The sequence below is a fragment of the Vollenhovia emeryi genome, unplaced genomic scaffold (genome assembly GCF_000949405.1).
Source record: "Vollenhovia emeryi isolate VEMERY1.0 unplaced genomic scaffold, V.emery_V1.0 DF939251.1, whole genome shotgun sequence".
NCBI lineage: Eukaryota > Metazoa > Arthropoda > Insecta > Hymenoptera > Formicidae > Vollenhovia > Vollenhovia emeryi.
The window spans coordinates 364,344-379,332 of NW_011967115.1; the positions used below are offsets into that span (position 1 = coordinate 364,344).

Below are 14,989 nucleotides of genomic sequence, written 5' to 3' on the forward strand. Positions count from 1 at the left end.
ACCTGCGATTTAAATTGAATGCCGAATTTGAATACTGAATATGTATCGCGCCGCGTACTCGGGCTCGTAGGGTACGAATTCGGGGCCCAGTCGCGCCACGGGCGGGACGATCCTCGAGCGTATCGTGTATCTAGGCGTTAATAATTGTCCTATGCGAAAAAAAAGGACAATAACTGAAACGGGATTGCGCGAATTGGCTCGCGCGGTCGGCAAGAAACTTGGCACGCGTCGTAACGCTATGTTGAATTTATTTATTGTACATGTACGGATATATAATATAGAAATCCCGAGGAAAATTTATCCCTTTCTCGTCCCCTCAGGTTTCCGCTCGCTACTTGCATGTCTACTTTTGTGGGGGAACGAAGGACTGCATGAGACCGGCGTCGTTCATGATCTTCAGCTGCTTCTCCGCGTCGTAGGTCCTGCAAGAGATGAAAGGTTCACGTCTCGCCTCGAGAAGGAGCTTCGCGTGCGATGCGGTATAAAGTCTATAACGCCAGGCAACAGGCGATAACAGTAGACCTGGAGCAGACCGTAGAAATGGGATTTCCAATTCGTCGGAAATTCTATTTCGCGTTTCTATTTGCAAAGCTAGCGCCACGCTATGCGCGATTCGTGACTCGCAGAGATTCGTTCAACATTCGTCGCTACTTGCCACACTGATTCGCGATTCGCATTTTATCATTCGTAATTTGTAGCTTGTCATTTCGCTCGTGTTAACTTGGACAACTTTCAACCTCTACCCGTTATCACAAGTCTACAATTAGTCTCATTGTTTTTTTTTACTGAGGAAGACCCGAGGAAGGGTCGAAACGTTTATGCTGTTAAAGAGAAATTTTGATTCTATATCGCGAGAACCGAGTTCCGTTCATTTTGTGGCTCGCATTGGCACTCTTTCTCCTTTTTACGTATTTTCTTGTTGAAAGCCTTAACAACACCTTGGAATACAATTAGTCAAAGAACCGCTCGGCTAGCGAATCACTGCGAATGACGAATTGCATGGCGAATCGACAAACTTTTTTTCCGCGCTGTTCAAGATTATACGAATCACGAATCGCCAGCCTAATAGAAATATGAAATAGAGTTTTCCATTTGTGATAAACCTATTTCATATTCCGTTGTGCGTCGATACGCAGTTTCTAGTAAGGGAATTGGATTATTTCTATTGTCTGTGGTTCCGTGCTCCTCTTGTCTGTCGCCTGGCGTTGTGTTTGGCCCGTCGGGGCGGAATTGGAATAAATAGGCAGCCGGTGTCTTCGATACAACTGCGACGTACTTGTAGAAGTCGGCGTATTTCTGTTTCCTCCTATCGGCAACGAATACCTTGAACATCACCGCCGAGACGAAGCCAAGTACCAACGCTTTTGTGATGCTTTTCGTGATTTGCGTTACGTGGAGGTTGCGCAGCTGTGGTTTCTCTAACGCAGGCATCTGAAATCGTCCGCAAAACTGTCGTTAGTAAAACATTAGAAGCTCTACCCAAAACTAGTCCCCCTCCGCCAACGTAGATCAATTTCAATCTCGAGTCTACTTCTTATGCGCCGTCTACGGTGCACGGGGTGAGAAAGGACCATAATCTAAAATGTAGACATGATTTTTTTAAGTACTTGTAACGCGTTGTCTGCAATGCATAGGGTAAGGCCTGGAGTAAGCTCCTACTTCAGCTCTTGCGCTCACTCTTGGCGAATCAGAACGCCATCGCCGCCAGTGTTACAAATATTTAAAAAATTCTTCCTGTATTTTAGCTTTCTCATACCAAAAAGTTTCTCTCTTACCCCTTGCCCCAAGCTTAATCCACGTACTGTAGACGACGCTTCACACTGGCCGATGGCATTCTGATTCGCCGAGAGTAGAGGCGTGAGAGCTGAAGCAAGAGTAAGAAATAAAATTGATTTGTTTCCTTACTCCTAACTCCTTACTGCGAGCTTACTGCACGCCTTGTAGACTAGAGATAAAATTCTTGGCACTGAAAATAGCAGCGACTGGAAAATAAAGTGGTAAATAGGGACCGAGATTCCAGTTGATCCACGTTGGTGGAGACGGACACTGGGCGAGTGCCGCTAATTGGAACTTTCTAGTCGAACAGTTCTGCGTGTAATGACAAACGGATCTCTCGAAATAATTGACAACACGCAGATCTCAAGTCTGCGGCGAAGCTGTCAAAAACACCAATGCTCCGAAATTTCCCGAAACAGGTTACTCGAGCATCGTTGTCCAGTATTTTTTTTTTAATACGAATTCGTAAGGGACGCCCCTCGAGCCTCGAGGACAACGAAAGTAACGAGAATCGCAGGAGCGTAAAAGTGTCAGTCACAAATTCGTAACGAAAATACAGAGGTTCGTACGATCAAATCGATGCGGTGGTCTAACGATGCACGAGATATATATATATTACATAACGTTTCATTAGCGTATACTTAGCGGATTGTTCCTCGCGAGAGCTGGATCTCGCGCGGATCGCAGGCTAAGGGCAGTTTTGCCGAGAGAATATATCTTGCCTTGGACGACCTCGTTCGTGCCTGTCGCAGTCGAGTTTAAAGGATCTCGTGCGAATTACGTATATCGACCGTCGGCCACAATACTCGATGTAAAATAACGTCAGGTGTTGCGCGCCTCAAGCCTGTTTTCAAAACGCGACCGAATCCTTCTGCGGGGATTCACACCGGATCCGATCACGACGTTTGATGTCCAATGTGATTGGTTTATTCTCTTGGTTCCTTTTTGGATCTAAAAGTATTCCGAGACCATTTTCACGGAGGAAAATTTCGCTCATACTTGACCGTGATTGGTCAATTTCTTTAGTCCCAGTCTACAATAGATGATTTAAGCCCTAAGCTTTAAGAAATTGGCCAATCACGGTCAAGTGTGAGCAGAATATGCGACTGTGATTAGTCAATTTCTTAAGGCTTAGGGCTTAAATCTCTATTGTAGACTGGGACTAAGTCCCAGTCTACAATAGAGGATTTAAGCCCTAAGCTTTAAGAAATTGACCAATCACGGTCAAGTATGAGTAGAATGCGCGACTGTGATTAGTCAATTTCTTAAGGCTTAGGGCTTAAATCTCTATTGTAGACTGGGACTTAAGCCTCCGCTACAATGGGTTTGTTTTCTGTTCCTGCACTGGTGAACTAGTGCAGTAAGCTAGAATGAGAAAAAATATGCTTGTCTTACTCCAATTTATTGCACTAGTTCACTAGTGTAGGAACAGAAAACAAGCCTCATGATTCTCGGTTCTGTCTACAATGGTCGTAGTCGTAAGAATAATCGACTGCGATTGGTCAATTCTTAAGCCTCCGCTACAATGATTCTCGGTTCTGTCTACAATGCGAGTCGCAGAGTCGTAGTCGTAAGAATAATCGACTGCGATTGGTCAATTCTTACTTTGCGACTGCTCAAGCGACCATCGATACAACTGTACGACCATTGTAGACAGAACCGAGAATCATTGTAGCGGAGGCTTTACAGCTTACTTATGCGGGGTTTACAATGCGAGTCGCAGAGTCGTAGTCGTAAGAATAATCGACTGCGATTGGTCAATTTCGTCAGACACATAAGAATTGACCAATCATAATCGACTATTCTTACGACTACGACTTTACGACCTCTATGTAGACGAGGATTTACGACTACGACTTTACGACTACGATTTTACGGCTACAACTTTACGACTACGACTTTACGGCTACGACTTTACGACTACGACTTTACGGCTACGACTTTACGACTTCTATGAACGAGGCTTAAGAAATTGACTAATCACAGTCGCGTAGAAGATCTAACTTATAGTCATAATAGGTAAATCAGCAATGTCAGTTGCTGCGCTCCTCCCAGTCGTACATTAATTAACATACAATTAATTTAACTGTAAAAATTGCAGCCAAACAAACTGTGCCATATATCACTGCCCCTGATCTATAAATCTCCTCTTCTCCGCATATTAAACAAGAAATTAACATTTCTATCCACGTTGGCAAAACAATGTACTTGATAAGTTAATTCCTGATTAAACTAATCGCAATTCGGTTATCTGCTATGGCTGATGGCAAACAACTATCCGTAAGCGCTTAAGACTGACGTAGTCGTGGACTTAAGGTAAGGCAGAGAAAAACATAAGCCGTGGAACACGTGTTCCTTACGGCTTACGTTTTTCTCTGCCTTACCTTAAGTCCACGACTACGTCAGTCTTAAGCGCTTACGGATAGTTGTCTGCCATCAGCCTATCTCTGAAGACGAAAACAGCGCGGAAAAGCAACGAGACGCGGAGAAGGAAAGAGAGAGAGAGTGAGAGAGGGGAGGAGAGACAAGGTAGGAGCGCACTCCGCGCGCGCCATTGGCGGAATCTGGACGAGTCCGGCGGGACGCAACTCCGTTGCGGGCGACGCGTTTGCGTCATCGCGCCGATTGTTTCGGCACACTCGGCAATTCGTCGTAGAGCGGACCCTCTACGGGGGTCGGTGCGAGGGGGTGCGTTTCCTCTATTGTGTGTCGCGCGCGCGGCCGCTGCTGCACTGCTCGTCTCTCGCTACATGACTCCACGGGCTCGCGGATACTCCTCGCTGACGATCGAGGTCAACGCGTAGAGGCCTCGGCGTGCGGACGGTGGCGTCGCGCGTTGCGCAGACGGAACGGTGACAGCTGACCCGATGTGACGGTCTTGGGGACTCGCGTCCTCGCCCGCGTACATCTGTACTCACTTTGCACCTGCGAGCCCTACATACGCCCGTGGACGCGCTGGCTCCGCCAAACGGTCAGTGCACAGGCAGGGGGGGAGAAGGTACTTTTCTTTCCCGCTCTCGGAGCTAGTTTTCTCCGAAGAGCGGTGCATCATCGCCCGCGTCTAATTGGCCTCGTGCGTCGCTCGAGCCCCGAGTCTAGAATAGGCGAACGGGGAGTCGGTAGCGTCGAATTTTTCCTGCGGCGGAGGCGCCAGGTATTTTGTTGTTTCGCGAGTTACGTGTCGCGCGCGCGCGAGAGAGAGATACACGGTGTAATTTGTTTTCCCACCGCGTCCCGTCAATTGTCGCGCGAATTCCCCCCCCGCGCGCGACGCGCGACTCGCCGTGGCGGTCGTCGAGTCGCGCGAGTTCGCGAGGCACACGCTTGTCTTGCCTCTCGAAATTTTCACAATCGTCCTCCCCCTCGACGCGATCGTCCGAAGCGATCCCCCACCTCGCATAAATTTGCACGTAATTGTAAAGGTGTCGGGGAATCTTTGTCCGCCGTCCGCATAATCAATCATGCGTGTGGTGCGAAAAACACTTGAGTGATAAGCGATTTACATTTCAAAACAGAGTTTTCCAGAGGGCTGTACCGGAGCAGTTGCTCTGCATCCAGCGATCATGGAACAGGTGATCGCGCTGAGTACGCAAAATCCGTTGTCCTTGTTGGTTAAATTCGGCATGATGGCCTGGAACAACAGCTGCGGGAACGATAACTGCTCCGGCCATGGGGAATGCCACAACGGGACCTGCCTGTGTGAGGTAATGACGTTCAAGCGCGCCGAGTCGCGACCCCCGTGGACAATGGCGAACGTAAACGATAACCCGCGCCACGTTTCAGATCCAGTTCGACGGGCCGGAGTGCCATATCCCGAATCTGAGCTACTACATAGCCTTCGCGTCCATTTTTTTCCTACTGGCTTTCGTCTGCCTGATACAGCTCGTCATGTGCATCGTCGCCGAGTGGCAGCGCATGAAGGCCCCGTCCTTCCTGCGAGCGTGCCGGGTCACCAATCAAAAGCTGCTCTACTTCGTGGTTTTCCTCGCGTCGATCATACGAGGAGCGTACTTCACGTCGCCGGTACGTAAACACCTTTACGTGCGTTCCCTCCAAACGTATATCCTCGCCGCCCGTCGCACGCTTTTAATCTGCACGCTCTTATCTTCCCCGCAGACCGCCTTCAAGGAGGGTTGGTCCAGGAGTTTGCTGTCGGCGTATTATCCGTTGCTCCTGAGTGGGTCGTCGCTGATCGTCTGCTTCTGGGCCGAGGTGGTTCATCTGAGAGACATTCGCTGGGACAAGCCTCAATTCTTGTCAAAGTCTTTCCTGGCCTTCGTCGTCTTCAACATAATAACCTACTCCCTCTTGTTGGCGGAGTTTATCACGGCCCAGACCTATTCACAAGTAGATCAAGTAAGTGATAGAAATATAATTGAGTGACTTTGACGATATTTTAATGATTTGCACGCGCGTCAAGTTTTTGCTGAAAATAATTGGTTGATAAAATCCTTGTCTTCTTCCCCAGAGCTTTTATACTCATGTATTCAACGGCTGCTACGCAGTGCTCCTGTTCATCGTAGTGATCTTCTTCTTGATATACGGAGTGGAAGTCTTTTTCAAAGTATGCCTCTTTCGCATTGTAATATTATTACTGAAGTATTTATATACAGCGCCGAGAGAGTGACCTGTGAATTTTTTCATCAGGTTCGCGGTGGATTCTTAAATGAATGTCACGTTGCTTCCATCGCAACGAACAAACGCGTAGCTGATACGACAAAAGTCCACGCCGAGGATCAAGTCACGGCGAAACTGTTCGAACCAGGTCCATCCACGTCCACTGCGGAGCCTGTGCATATGCAACAAGTGAATACGTCCCAGTTGCATCAGTCGAGATTCGGATTGCTCTCGCAAGCGTTTATGCTGTTCATAGTAGTTGGTTTCCTGTTCAGCGAGACCCTCAGTGAATTTTGGAAGACAAAGTAAGGAAACGGAGGGACAAGCACGAATTATAATAACTTGTGGATGTTCCCTAATGCGTATTCTTATTTTAGGGTGCCGCTGTACAGCAGGAATTGGCATGACGTTGTATTTCGTGTTATCGAGGTTGGCGTAGCACTATGGTTTCCTTGTGTTCTATGGAATTGTATGAGGTACGTTTCGTACTTTGTGTCTTATAAAAGTGTCTTGCGTAATATGCCCTTCTGCAACATCATTCTCGCCATTTCCGTTTCAGTCCGGAACAATTGTGGATTCTAAATCCGAAGCGCATATTGAAGAGACTAGATCTGGATCAAGGGAAGCACATAAAGGAAATTGAGCTGCAGGAAAAGGGCGCGTCTCAAGATACCGCGTTTCTCTCCACCGATACAGCGTCGATTACCAGCAAGGATTGCTGGATCTGTTACGATAGCGAGAGACAAGATGCTGGTCCATTGATACAGCCATGCCAATGTAGAGGTGATGTAAGCGCTGTACACCACGACTGTTTGCGTCGCTGGCTCGTTGAGGTAAAGTGGCTACGATGTCTTACCCTGAATACCGATCGCTTTCAACGTAATGCGCCTTACCAATCGTGATTTCCTTACTCTTTCAGAGTTCTGTAAATGCTGACAGTCTTGTCTGCAAAGTCTGCAACACGAAATATAACGTTGAACATGCCAGCCGACTGGATTGGCAAAACAGTTTGACCCCACGCCATTGTCTGCAGACTATTGCTATTGTTACCACGATGTGTGCGTCTTCTGCTGCTGCCTGGATAGTTATCCAGCTTGTAGAAGGGCCAATCATTAGAATGCTCGCAGCTGGAACCGCATTACTGATTATGTATGTCTGCATAAGGTAAGTAGATGATGTTTTATTTTTAGAACATTTAGGCTGCGCCTGGGGGGGGGGGAGACGTTATTAGCGCTGAAAGCATCAGTCTATCGTCGTCACTCGCTGTATGTCGAACAAGGATAGAAGACGCTTTTAGCGCTAAAAGCGCGCTCCCCGAACGCACCTTTAATCCACCATTTTGTAATATTTACTTATAAAAACATGTTTTTTTACTTTTCGACATGTATAGTAGACCTCTATTTCAGCCGGTTACACAGGTGTTGCCCCTTAATAAAAATAAAAATTTCATACATTCAGTTTAATAACAGTTGAAATGGTTTGTTCTAGATTCTTGAGCTTGAATACCGTTGTAGCGTATCAGCGAGCCAAAATTTCATCGTTAAATATTGTTAACAGCGGTAGCGAGGACAGCGGGGCCGCACATGTTACTACAATTAGTCATACGATTTCGGTGGATTTGACCAAGTCGGACATGGCCACGATATAATTCATACTTGCCATTGTGTTACGAACACAAGTATCTTCCTACCTGAAGTAGAAAGATTCAAAATAGGATAAGTAGGTAATAGATTAACACGGATGTGTACGCTGTCCAAGCGTATGTAATGATAATGTACAAAACGACGATGATTAAGGCACAATATGTCTCTACTCAGAGTCTTCACGTGCTTCTATAAAACCCTTGTTTTATAGAATACGAAATGAGAAAACTGAGCAGAGACATACTGCAGGTGCGTTCGCGGGAGCTCACTATCAGCGCTATTCAGCGCTGAAAACGTCATTCTATCCTTGTTACTCATTATGCGTCAAAGAAAGATTGATGACATTCTCAGCGATTTAATAGCGAGCTCCGCGACCGTACCCCGTGTCTATATTTTCACGATAGATTTAAAAGAGTTGCCAAACTTCCATATTTTACTTTTCCTGATTGTTTCATCATATGACATTCATACGTGTTTTCATCGTATTCATATACTCGTCATGTCGCATATAATGTATGTATAATTTATATACCTAAGAAGGTATTACAGAATGTGGACGAGATATGACGAGATATACTTTAGTTGCTTCGTTTTGTTGAAGATATTACGTTAATGATACATATTCATATATAAGCAGTAAAAAATTAAATATCGAGTATTTTAAATTTTGAATTAGGTTGTAAAAAGTATATCAGTAGCATAATTAATCGCTATTAACAAAACACGACTTCCGAACATAGATAAAAGATACAATCTCATTGGTGCAATTTACCCATTAGTATTTATAATTTTGTTAATGGATAATTTATTAGCAAGTATTAAATATTTAAAAGGAATGTTGTATAGAAGAATGTATAACATAGTCATGTCATACATAGATTAAGAATATATCAAAAGATAGACTTTCCATTTAAATATCAATAAGAGATTGGCAATGTTTTAAATTGCTTTACTGATTAGCTTACATTTTCATCATTCTCGACATCAAAAAATGAACGAAATTAATAAATCTTCATTTCTTTCGATAAGTTCACAATAAAAGAAGACCATTGTTGTTATAGATTGTATTACAAAACTGAATCGGTGTAGTATTAAGCTTTTTATGTTAAACTAAGAAATCATGTTGCATTATTATTAAGAAAACTAGTTGAAGTTGAAAATGTACCAGTTGTGGCAATATTGCATAAATCGTATCTTTAATTATATAAACAATTTGACTGTTAAAATGGACAGAAATTACGAATTTTTTTACAAAATGCTAAAATTTGCATTATTTCTAGAAGTATCTTTAAAATAGTAGATAATATATTTCATAATTCTTATATGTACATAAAATTATTAAGTGTTGAGTGTTATAAGGATTATTTTCTTTACAGGATATTTTATATAAAATTAATGATAAATTAGATATTATGAAATAATGCATTATTAATGCAATTATATCCTTTGTATTTTGAATTTGTCATGATATGTCATGTATATGATAATTACTTTAATGTCTTAACAAGTATTCAGTTTTAGAAAGTATTGAAGCATTAAAAACCCAGTAAAAAAAAAGATTCCATACATATTAAGTAGATTTTAATGAAAAACAATTGATCTTAACTGCATCTGATAATAATCGTACTATAAAAAGAAATTTTTAAAAGCTCAAGAAGTACAGTAGCTATACAATTACAGCTACATCCCTGTATTATTATATTAAAACAGAAAATTGTGCAGCAACAGTACGCTTACCTAACGCAATAATGAACAAAATTCGTATTACTATATATTTTGTTAGAGAACAACATTGGTTAGGTTATAATTTACTTATTGATTGCATTTTTGGTTTAACATTACACCCAGCTATTAGCATATAATTGAAAAGCAAGTGGAAAAAAACAAAATTATTTTCTTAATTCAATGTAACTGATTATAATTTCTTATGCGGATAAAACTTAGAAATGCTAACAATAAGTAATAAACGTCTTCATAATATCGGTATATTTACAAGTATTACGTTTACTAAATATATATTGGAAACTTATTAAACAATAATAGTGATAAGCTGTGATATCATGTAATGTAAGATGTTCATATTAATGGTATGTAATAAAATATATTATAACACAAAACTGATTCTTGTTTCTCTGAAAATAATATATAATACGAATTGAAGGCCTAAGTAATTAAAGTGTTAATTATCAAGACGTGAGATTATTAAACCTCTTGATTGGAAAAACGGATGTGTTGTTCACAACTAGATATTTTGGTTATAGAAACGATTGAAGATACATTTTTTTTATTATCGTTATATATTTTTTACGACAATTACTTTATGTACGAGAAATACATGATACCAATTAAATCGAATATTGTACTCATTACTGTAATTATAGGTATACAAATACAACATAACTTAAAATACGGTTTAATATAATCTACTCATTTGTATGTCTCCTTCTGCCAAAATTTGCCTTGACTGTGCATAATATTACCTGTTGCCATGTGTTTAAAAGTGAAGTATTGTGGCATATTATTTCTGTCTCTCTTTCAAATTTAAGTTGATTATTATTGGATAAGTGATAAATGCACTGGGTCGTTCAACCTACGCTGAAACGTTATCATAATTAAGGCCAAATATAATTGAGAAATCGAAAATAAATTAGCGTCTTATAAAGTAATACTTCTTATAATAAGACAAATTAGAAATATGCATGCACATATGTACGTTCAAACATGTTGATTATTCATTTCTTACACGTTAATAAAAGACATGTAAAATATAAGAATTTATAACAAAACATAGTATAGCGATATGTTTACCTGCTATGCCAGCGATTGCTTCTGAAGCAAAGTATTTCACATCTACGTCACTGTCAGTATTGAGTTTATCGAGGATAGGTTTTACTTGAGTTTGAACTGCTGAGGGTTCTAGGAAAGGTCCAATTCGCTGTAGAGTCTTAGCGACATTAAATCTTACATTTGCAACATTATCAGTGGCCATTGTTAATACAGTTGGAAGCATCACTTTTGTCGTTATCTCTGGACCACATACTTCAGCCAGAACCTGTTACAGAAATGTAAATTCACGCATTAAATTACATACTATTGCCACGGTCGAAGCTATACAATATAATGATGTAGCTTACATTGATACAAAACAGACATGTCATTCTATGCAGATAATTCTGATCCCTGGACATAGCCAAGACTTTAGGTATCACCGTATTCTGTGCCCAATCGGGCCCAAACTTCTCTACCAGTTTCTTCAGGTTTAACGTAGCTGCTTCCCGAATCGCATAAACATGATCCACCAACCAAGTCATACAGAGAGAATTTAATTTCTCATCAAAGAACTCCACGCCAAGCTGCCCGGCTAGCAATGGCATATATCTGAAATTCAAGGCATTAGCACAAGCGCACTATTTTTCTCAAATTCAATTTAGACGAAAGCAAATGTAATTACTCAATAATAGCTAGTCGCACACGCCACTTAGAGTCCTCGGCTAACTCCACGATAGCGGGTAAGAGAGACTGCGAGAGTTGCTGTATGCCAATAACTTCATTAACGCATTCTAGATTACTAATGATATTGAGTCGCACTTCGGGACATTCATCTCTCAGCTGGGATAGGAATAGAGGCAACAGATGTTCAATTGTGCTGCAAACAATATTAAAATGTTTATCAATCGATTGTATACTTTGTGTTGTAGCATTATATTTAAATTACATTTGTTCTTACTTTTGCTTGCCGAGAATGGGACTTAGCCCCATGATTACGCTTGCCAAAGCTGACTTCACATGCTGATTGGGATCTGCCACGAGTTCTTTAACAATGGGCAATATATTTGTCATTATTATAGACTCCTGATTAAACTGATCAAGATTCTGGCAGAAATCGCGGACTTTATCAGCAGCTGCGGCCCGCACCTCCGCTTCGATATCTTTCAATAATACTTGAAATGCTGGCACAAGATCTGTTTTCGTTATTTCCGGTCCGACAGCCTTTTGGAGCTGCAGGAAAAATTATGCTTTTAGTACAAAATTTTCTCAAAACAAATCTCGATGTTTAAGTGTTAAACAATGATACGTACATCTGTAAATTTATCTGCCACCATGTAACGAACGCGCCAAGATTGATCGCTGGCGCACTGGCGGAGCGTAGGCATGACCAATTGTTCAACATCTTCTTGTTGTAACAGCGCTGCAATACTGACGCAGGCTTCAACAGCCAGAAGACGAACTGAATCCTGTAAAATTACGCGTCACCGTGTAACAGATCTGGCTGATAAAACCGAGGGGTAAACCGCTGACCAAAATCATGTACACCAATGCCTACTAATGCCCAGTGGGCATTGCTTTATCTTACGTATCTTGTTTTACCTTTATATTATTGAAAACGGTACACGAATTCACACTTTAGATTACAATTACTGGACTACCAACATCTTGCTCGGGCCTAAAGGCGCCCTCGCTTGTTCGATTTATATTACAACGTCCTATTTAACTTTATTTAATTTTTAGAATACCCCAGCAAGGCCTGATGTCCAAACTAATGCCCAAAAAATGCCTAATAATGCCGCAATCTGTACACAATACCCTCAGTGGTTTACCGCTCGGATAAAACAGAACGTTTGTGAAGTTTCATTGTTTCAATGCACCTACTTGTTCGTCCTGAGCGAGTATAACAAACATGGGTATTAAATCAGATTTGAGGTACTCGATTTCCACGACTTTTGCGAACTCGCCTAACTTGGAAGCGGCTGACCGTCGCGCCATGGGTGTATCATCCTGGCACAAGCTGCGGAAGTGATTTCGCAGTTCCGCTGCAACATTCGAGTTTCCAAAAAAACATTAGGATTATCAATATTCGTTTCGCTTAAACACTGATCCGGCACGAGGACTGTCGTGCAATTACCTTTGATGGCTGGGCTCACCCTCGGATAACAAACGCTGAATAAGCCGCACGCCGATGTCCTCGACGTGAACCAATCTCCCGAGGCCAAGCGTTGCACCAACGGGACAAAGTGCTCCTCCAGATCCGCGGGGCTGTGTTGGCTCGCGATATTTCTTAAAGACTCCACAGCTTTGTCGCGGACCACAGTCTCTTCCACGGTGGCCAGGGACTCCAGTGGTGGCTGAATCAGTAATTTACATTATTTATCTCTTCGATGGGCGGAACAAGGAGACACGATGAAATTTCTATTAAAGCAACATTCATAGTCCAACACGTAGTTTTAAGTTTGTTTTAGATATTAAAGATTATCTCTGAAAAGAATATAGCAATTGTGCGCGGGGAGACGGCAACTGTGAGAGATCAACGCATGCGCGATTTTGCCCACGGAAGAGGGAAGAGAAGCCTGAGGCTTCTCGATCGAGGGATCACCTGTTGTGTATACACAAACGCGAACGCACGTAAATATTTATCCTCTTGTACTTGGCTTTACCGAAATATACTACTGTGTATTTACACTGGCATTCCAAACCTTCTCGATCCGTTCGACAATCTCGAGTACAATCTCTGATATGTGGCTCCACTTAGAAATAGTCGAGTCATAACATAGACTTAAGAAAAACAGACTGCGCATTTTATAAGGGCAGCTGACGTTAGAAAGAGAGAGCAATAGCGTAAGTTAGAGACCCTGTAGTCAGAGACTGGCCATAAGAATTCGTCAAATTCCTGCGAGTGAGAGAGACAAGTCGCTAGCGTAAGTCGTTCTCTTTCTAATACACGAGTTGGTGGGAATGTGAAGACAGGGAGAATTAAACATCGTAAAGACTGTGTGTCCAAGTTCTTGGATCGTGGATACAAGGCTCTTCTCTGTACTCCTCCCCACTTTCTATAGTGTGCGAGAGAGAGAGAGAGAGACTTATCTCTATCCTTCGGTCCACGCGTCAGTTGACGCACGCATAAGAACACCCAGTCTATTCTTTTAACTCTACGAGTCACAATCGGCGAACTCAATGCCATTTAAAATATTAAGATGATTTTAAATGCAAGGTTGGACTATGAATACCACTTAGTGTCGATTGCCATCCGAAACAGATCCTTACCAATAGACAGTGTACGAATTCCGGTCCACCGACAAGAGGAGTAAACGTGCCGAGCTGCTCGGCCAGCGCGAGGAGGACCTCATCCTCGTCGTAAATGGTCTCGGTCAGAAACGGTATCAGCTCGCTCCGCGTCCGTTCGACGCCCAGCGCGAGCGCGATCGTCGATAGCTTCTTGATGGAGTTGAGACGTAGCTGCAACGAAAAGGATAACATGTAACGACCCCCTGAACGGTGACGAAAAATGGTCGACGAACGTTGTCCGATTTCCACCCGGGTCTCCTTTGCTCACAATCGCGTGTCCGGCGCTCGACTCGCACTATCACAAGTGCCAGATCCTCGTGACCGTCCAGAAAGCGCAGGACACCTTCCCGGTGCTCCGCTGAGCGGACGCGTAGCGAGGAAAGAGAGGACCCGGCGGAGGACGCGGGGGAGGGAGCGGGGGACTCGCTCGGGCGCGATCGCCGTCGCGGCGACCCACCTGGACATCCTCGTTCTTCAGCTCGTCGATCAGAACCGCGATCGGGTAGAGGCTGTCGTCCGTGTTGGAGTCGCTCGCTGCCATCTTGCTGCCGGGGACACGCACTGGTGGACTCGGTTACGCTCGATGCCCTCGCGTCGCGTCAGATGCGCCCACTCGAATGCCTCGGCGGGATGTGTGTCGATGTGTATCGGGCACCGTCTTCGGGGAGTACGCGCGCGGCCGATTTACAGCATAATTGCGCGGGGACACTGTTTAGCGGTTGAGAAGCAGGGCCAAAGTACGGGCCCTCCGGAGCACTCTCGAGAGGATCCACTCGCGGCCCCCATGCGACTTCCCGTGAATCACCGACGACGGCGGTGACGCGCGCCGCCGCCAGATGGCGACTCCCTGCGCTTCCCGGAGACTCGGAGAGACGCGTTGGGGAGCCGCCATT

General features: G+C 43.5%; 3 protein-coding genes across 7 annotated transcripts; 1 reads left to right on the top strand and 2 right to left on the bottom strand.

The window, feature by feature from the left end:
- Positions 1–231: 231 nt before the first annotated feature.
- On the bottom strand, positions 232–2,652 carry LOC105559866 (cytochrome c oxidase subunit 6C). Of its 2 annotated transcripts, none has more exons than XM_012008486.1 (3): positions 2,499–2,652; positions 1,277–1,431; positions 232–422 (listed from the first exon to the last, which is right to left on the bottom strand). In XM_012008486.1, exons 2-3 carry the CDS (start codon positions 1,429–1,431, stop codon positions 344–346), a joined length of 234 nt encoding a protein of 77 aa, XP_011863876.1. In that variant the 5' UTR covers positions 2,499–2,652; the 3' UTR covers positions 232–343. The 2 variants fall into 2 exon arrangements, with proteins under 2 accessions (XP_011863876.1, XP_011863877.1); XM_012008487.1 differs by lacking the exon at positions 2,499–2,652 and adding an exon at positions 2,346–2,425.
- Positions 2,653–4,345: 1,693 nt separating this feature from the next.
- LOC105559867 lies at positions 4,346–10,153 on the top strand. 3 transcript variants are annotated; one of them, XM_012008490.1, is made up of 10 exons: positions 4,346–4,774; positions 5,292–5,480; positions 5,560–5,799; positions 5,893–6,132; positions 6,245–6,340; positions 6,424–6,698; positions 6,771–6,869; positions 6,953–7,226; positions 7,313–7,557; positions 7,882–10,153. In XM_012008490.1, the coding sequence occupies exons 2-10, from the start codon at positions 5,340–5,342 to the stop codon at positions 8,039–8,041; spliced, it is 1,770 nt and encodes a 589-aa protein (XP_011863880.1). In that variant the 5' UTR covers positions 4,346–4,774; positions 5,292–5,339; the 3' UTR covers positions 8,042–10,153. The 3 variants fall into 3 exon arrangements, with proteins under 3 accessions (XP_011863880.1, XP_011863878.1, XP_011863881.1); XM_012008488.1 differs by having other exon boundaries at positions 4,346–4,747; XM_012008491.1 differs by lacking the exon at positions 4,346–4,774 and adding an exon at positions 4,822–4,930.
- A 150-nt stretch (positions 10,154–10,303) lies between these two features.
- On the bottom strand, positions 10,304–14,910 carry LOC105559868 (serine/threonine-protein phosphatase 2A 65 kDa regulatory subunit A alpha isoform). Of its 2 annotated transcripts, none has more exons than XM_012008492.1 (10): positions 14,554–14,910; positions 14,076–14,267; positions 12,940–13,159; positions 12,687–12,847; positions 12,116–12,271; positions 11,764–12,035; positions 11,488–11,682; positions 11,171–11,414; positions 10,845–11,088; positions 10,304–10,626 (listed from the first exon to the last, which is right to left on the bottom strand). In XM_012008492.1, the coding sequence occupies exons 1-10, from the start codon at positions 14,635–14,637 to the stop codon at positions 10,622–10,624; spliced, it is 1,773 nt and encodes a 590-aa protein (XP_011863882.1). In that variant the 5' UTR covers positions 14,638–14,910; the 3' UTR covers positions 10,304–10,621. The 2 variants fall into 2 exon arrangements, with proteins under 2 accessions (XP_011863882.1, XP_011863883.1); XM_012008493.1 differs by having other exon boundaries at positions 10,304–10,631.
- Between the last annotated feature and the right edge of the window lie 79 nt (positions 14,911–14,989).